At 37.8% G+C, this 4305-nt stretch overlaps 1 protein-coding gene across 2 annotated transcripts; it reads right to left on the reverse strand.

Annotated features, from left to right (window-relative positions):
• Positions 1 to 1080: 1080 nt before the first annotated feature.
• Positions 1081 to 3917, reverse strand: CYP707A1 (cytochrome P450, family 707, subfamily A, polypeptide 1). Of its 2 annotated transcripts, none has more exons than XM_022860905.2 (7): positions 3606 to 3917; positions 3185 to 3503; positions 2597 to 2983; positions 2321 to 2495; positions 2086 to 2192; positions 1837 to 1955; positions 1081 to 1713 (listed from the first exon to the last, which is right to left on the reverse strand). In XM_022860905.2, exons 1-7 carry the CDS (start codon positions 3800 to 3802, stop codon positions 1620 to 1622), a joined length of 1398 nt encoding a protein of 465 aa, XP_022716640.1. In that variant the 5' UTR covers positions 3803 to 3917; the 3' UTR covers positions 1081 to 1619. The 2 variants fall into 2 exon arrangements, with proteins under 2 accessions (XP_022716640.1, XP_089602008.1); XM_089745882.1 differs by having other exon boundaries at positions 1085 to 1713; positions 3667 to 3801.
• Between the last annotated feature and the right edge of the window lie 388 nt (positions 3918 to 4305).

Below are 4305 nucleotides of genomic sequence, written 5' to 3' on the forward strand. Positions count from 1 at the left end.
CAGGCCTTAACTTGTTAAATGTTTGATAAACTGGAGTCGAGTCCTGGATGTGAGCTTAAACAGAAGTATGCATAACTGTTTGACCTACCTTAGAATTTAGATATTCATACATATTAGTGTCATTTTGAAGCCACGTGAGATTTGCAAATGCATAAATAATAATAGCATGAGATGGAACTTGACACTTGAGAGGGAGAGTTTGTTGGTGCATGACTTGTGAATCTATGTAAGTCACGTGCGTTTTCTTTATATAAATTTTTATAAATTGTAATATTCATAACAGTGCTGCACCAGACCGGATGCTCATCACAAGCTTTTGAATATCCTTCTTAGTACTAGTTAACATAATAATAATAATAATATCATAGTATATGTTTTCAGAAAAGATCAATCAAAACGTATAATGGCTGGCACCGCTGACTAGCTCCTACTGCTTTCTGTTGGTTGCCTGATTTAGACACAATCTGATTGGTGACTGTTTCTCAATCAAAACGAATCTTATGCTCATACACCCTTAGCTTCCGTTTAATAATAATAATAATGATAGTAATACTTACTGTTACGGCCAGCATTGCTGTAAAGACAGGGAGCTAAAGGGCCGGGGGCGGAAAATTCAATATCCTTGGTGTGCTGGTGGTTTGTAGTTGGGAAGTAGATCATACAATTGGGTGACAGATGATTTTCTCAGTAATTTTCAAAGGACATTAATCCAATCTACGAAACAACTCTTGATCCGATATGATGTTAACATGAAGATTTCTTGTTAATGATTCATTCATGACGAATTGAATAATCCTCCCTATTATAATTACAATCTGTATCGAGACGATTTTCCCTCAAAGGAGAGTTTAGAAAGCTACCAGTGCTAACGCTGAATGATCACCATATTATTGGGACATAATATTGGGACCATAACATTAATTATTTATTAATGAGGAAGGACACGTGCTTTTTGTTACCAGAAACGAAGATCCCAAGTCGCAAGTTTTGGCTAAGATTTTCACTTTCAACTTTCTAAGTGATAGCAAGTCAAAAGGAGCGTAATAATGGTGATTGAAATGTAAAGTATGCAAATTAAGCAATTAGGGCCTTACTACTTTTCTCATTCAAATTGTCTTCGCTAATTGCTATATATATATATAATTATTGCACTGCAGAGAGCAAATTAAAACCAATAATCATTACTGATAAGAGTAAACAGATGATTATAGGTCAGTTTGTACGCTAGCTAGTACTATAAGTATCAATCAAATTTTCAATAATTGATTCTCTCTTTTTATTTTGCCTTGCGGACTTGATGAATTAAGCAAATGAACACACGTAAAAACCATTGGTCATTTTTCTTGCAGATTTTCCTTTTCCATTTTTGTGTTATGGGATGAGACTCTTCTGTACACTTGGAGGTCTCCTTTTGTGTTATGGGATGAGAGACTCTTCTTTTGGTTGTCTTTTGGCCAAAAAGAGATAAAAGCTTTAATTCTTTCTTTCTCCTCAATCTAGGAACTTCCTTTGGGGCTTTGCCTTCTTTGCTTCATCAAGCCTGCTGCTGTGTTGCCTACATATATTTTAAAATTGAGAATTCCCTGGCCTGGAGTCGTTGGGGACTCTTAACTCTTAGGCTATGATTTTCCGATTAATCTGATTGGCAAACCATTCTGGGGAAGAGCAAAAGGACCATATTGTATCCCACTGTTTGTACCCACCATAGACCACCTGCAAGCAAAATGCCACCAAAATATATTGCTCACGTCAGCAGATATTCTTAATTTTTCTATTAATAGAAAACAGTCCACAACTGAAAAGACAGATTGCCAAGACTGTCAACAAAATCGGTACCTGTACTTTGTAGTCAGATGATGGAGGAGGACCATAATTTCCAGCTTGGCTAACTCATTCCCTGGACAGGAGTGGGTTCCATTGCCAAATGGCATAAACGTATTGGGCTTTGGAGCAACCTGTTAAATCATTGAGCAAAAGTAGTATGCATTAGGTGAGTGGTATCCCAAAAGATTTCAGCAATATATAAACGTATTAGTACTGGGTAATATTTTATAAAATAAAACATCAAAATTTTGCAAAATTTACCTCAAATCTTGAGGGATCAAACTTCTCAGGATCTGGAAAGATTTCTGGGTTGTGGTGAATGTTTCTAAAAAGTGGTAAAACTTTCCATCCTTTTGGTATAAGATACCCTGAACAATATTTTTTTACAAGAAAAAACAAAAAAAGTAAAGCTACTAGCACAAAAGAATAAAACTAAACAGAAAAATCGGTTGTACTGCTATATAATATTTTGTCAGATTCGTGGCAAACGACTAACCTTCATATTCAACATCTTCCACCGCTTCTCTGAAGGTAAAAGATAAAATTGAAGCAACCCTAAGTGTCTCCTGAATCACCCTAGAAGTTATTGGCATCTTCTTTGTATCTGCCCAAGTAAGAGTGTGCTCCTCACCGCACTTCTCTTTACCTCTCATTATAGCCTCTTGTTCCTTCTGTAAGTAAAGCCACAATAAAACCATGTCACTCCAAGAGCGCTATCATAGTCATATTAAATAAATTCCATCTTTGGTGGATAGAAAGCAGATAATCTTACCGTGACAGCTTGAAGAACGCTCGGGTTTTCTCCAAGGTACTTAATTATCCATGTCAGTACGCTAGCGGTGGTGTCCCGAGCAGCAAAGATAACGCCAATAATGTTGTCAGCAATTTGTTCATCGGTGAGGCCTTCTTTGTCACCCATGAAAGACCCGAGCAAGTCATTGCAATCGAGCTTCATTTGACTCTTGGTTGATATAATTTTGGCTAGAATCTGAGCAAGCTCTTTCCTTGCCTTCATTGATTTGTTGAAAAGTGTACCAGGAAGGTTAATGGGCATCGAGTTGTAACCCTTCTCAAGAATGTAGTAGCACCTCTTTAGATCTTCTCTGTAAAGCACTTCATCCTTTCCAAATATTGATAGTAGCGCAACATTGAAGGTGTACTGCAAAATTTGAGCAACATATCAACAAATTGTGTAAAATGTTTACGTAAAACTAAAACCAACTGTTTTGTACCGTTCTTAATAAGGTAAAACCAGAACAGGGGAAACAGAACTAGGGCAAGAAATACAGAGGACCCCTGCTTTTTCTCTGTTTTTAGAGAGAAGCGTATGTAGCACCAATAAAAGAGAAGAGAAGCTTACTGTTTTCATTTCTTGGAAAGTGGTTATCAACCTCCCTTCCAATGACTGGAGGGAATCTTTGGCAATGGATTCGATGCTGGAGACGATGCTTTTGATGGCTTCAGGCATGAATGCACGGAGAACAAGCTTCCTCAATTTGGCATGGTACTGCCCTTGGCTAAAGAAGATGGCTTGTTTGCCTAACATCCTTTCTTTACTTGCTGGAAATGTTGGCTTGAAGAGATGGGCTCTGGTTACGAGCACGAATTTTGCAGCTTCTGGGCTCGAAATCATCACACAAGGACAGCCTAGTATGTGGGTCTTGAATATGGAACCATACCTATACACCAAAACAGAACCACCGGTCACTATAAAAATGCATTACATTTAAAAGAAAAGAGTAGTGGGAAGAGCAGAATAAGGAACAAGAAGAGGTATAGACCTCTCTTGCTTTGAAGCAAAGAAGAGATTTGGGTTTTGGGAGTAGAGCTGAAAGGTTTCACCGATGTAAGGCCAACCGAGGGTGCCTGGAGGGAGAGGTAGTTCCCGGCTATTGGATTTGAAGAATTTAAGAAGAGAACGGAAGAGAAAAACGAAGAAGATTGAAGCAAATAAAGAAAACATGAAATTGAATGCCATGTATTACTGCAATTGTTCTAAGTGGTGAAGAAAACAAGTGAAGGAGGTATGTGTATATATAGGCTGTGGGGTCACAAAAGAAAGCAAAGAGAGAAAGAGAGAGGAAGGGCCTTTTGAATACAGCTGCTTGAATCCCATCCCACACTAGCTCATTCATGGTTTTCATGATATTAAACTAGAGTGTATACTGAAAGAGAAAGAGAAAGAGAAAGAGGAAGCACGTGTCAAGAAGAATGCAAAAAGAGGGTGTAAAGCAGGAAAAGGACATTGGATTTGGCTTAGGCGTTAACTCACATCAAAACTTGAAAACGTCTATTAAGCAAGACAAAAAAGGGCAGTTGATACTGACTTTAGCTCCTTTTTTCTCTTTGCTTTATACATTTCACCCCCAAATATTCAAACACAACTTCTCTTCTCAGCTCACTAGTTCTATAACCGACATAAACATCCTTTTGTCAACTGCTGTATCAATCCAAATGATCTGAGATTTTGTAGCTTTTTTT

This window comes from Durio zibethinus, chromosome 17 (assembly GCF_047325235.1).
Source record: "Durio zibethinus cultivar Kanyao isolate XHJ-2024 chromosome 17, ASM4732523v1, whole genome shotgun sequence".
Lineage (NCBI taxonomy): Eukaryota > Viridiplantae > Streptophyta > Magnoliopsida > Malvales > Malvaceae > Durio > Durio zibethinus.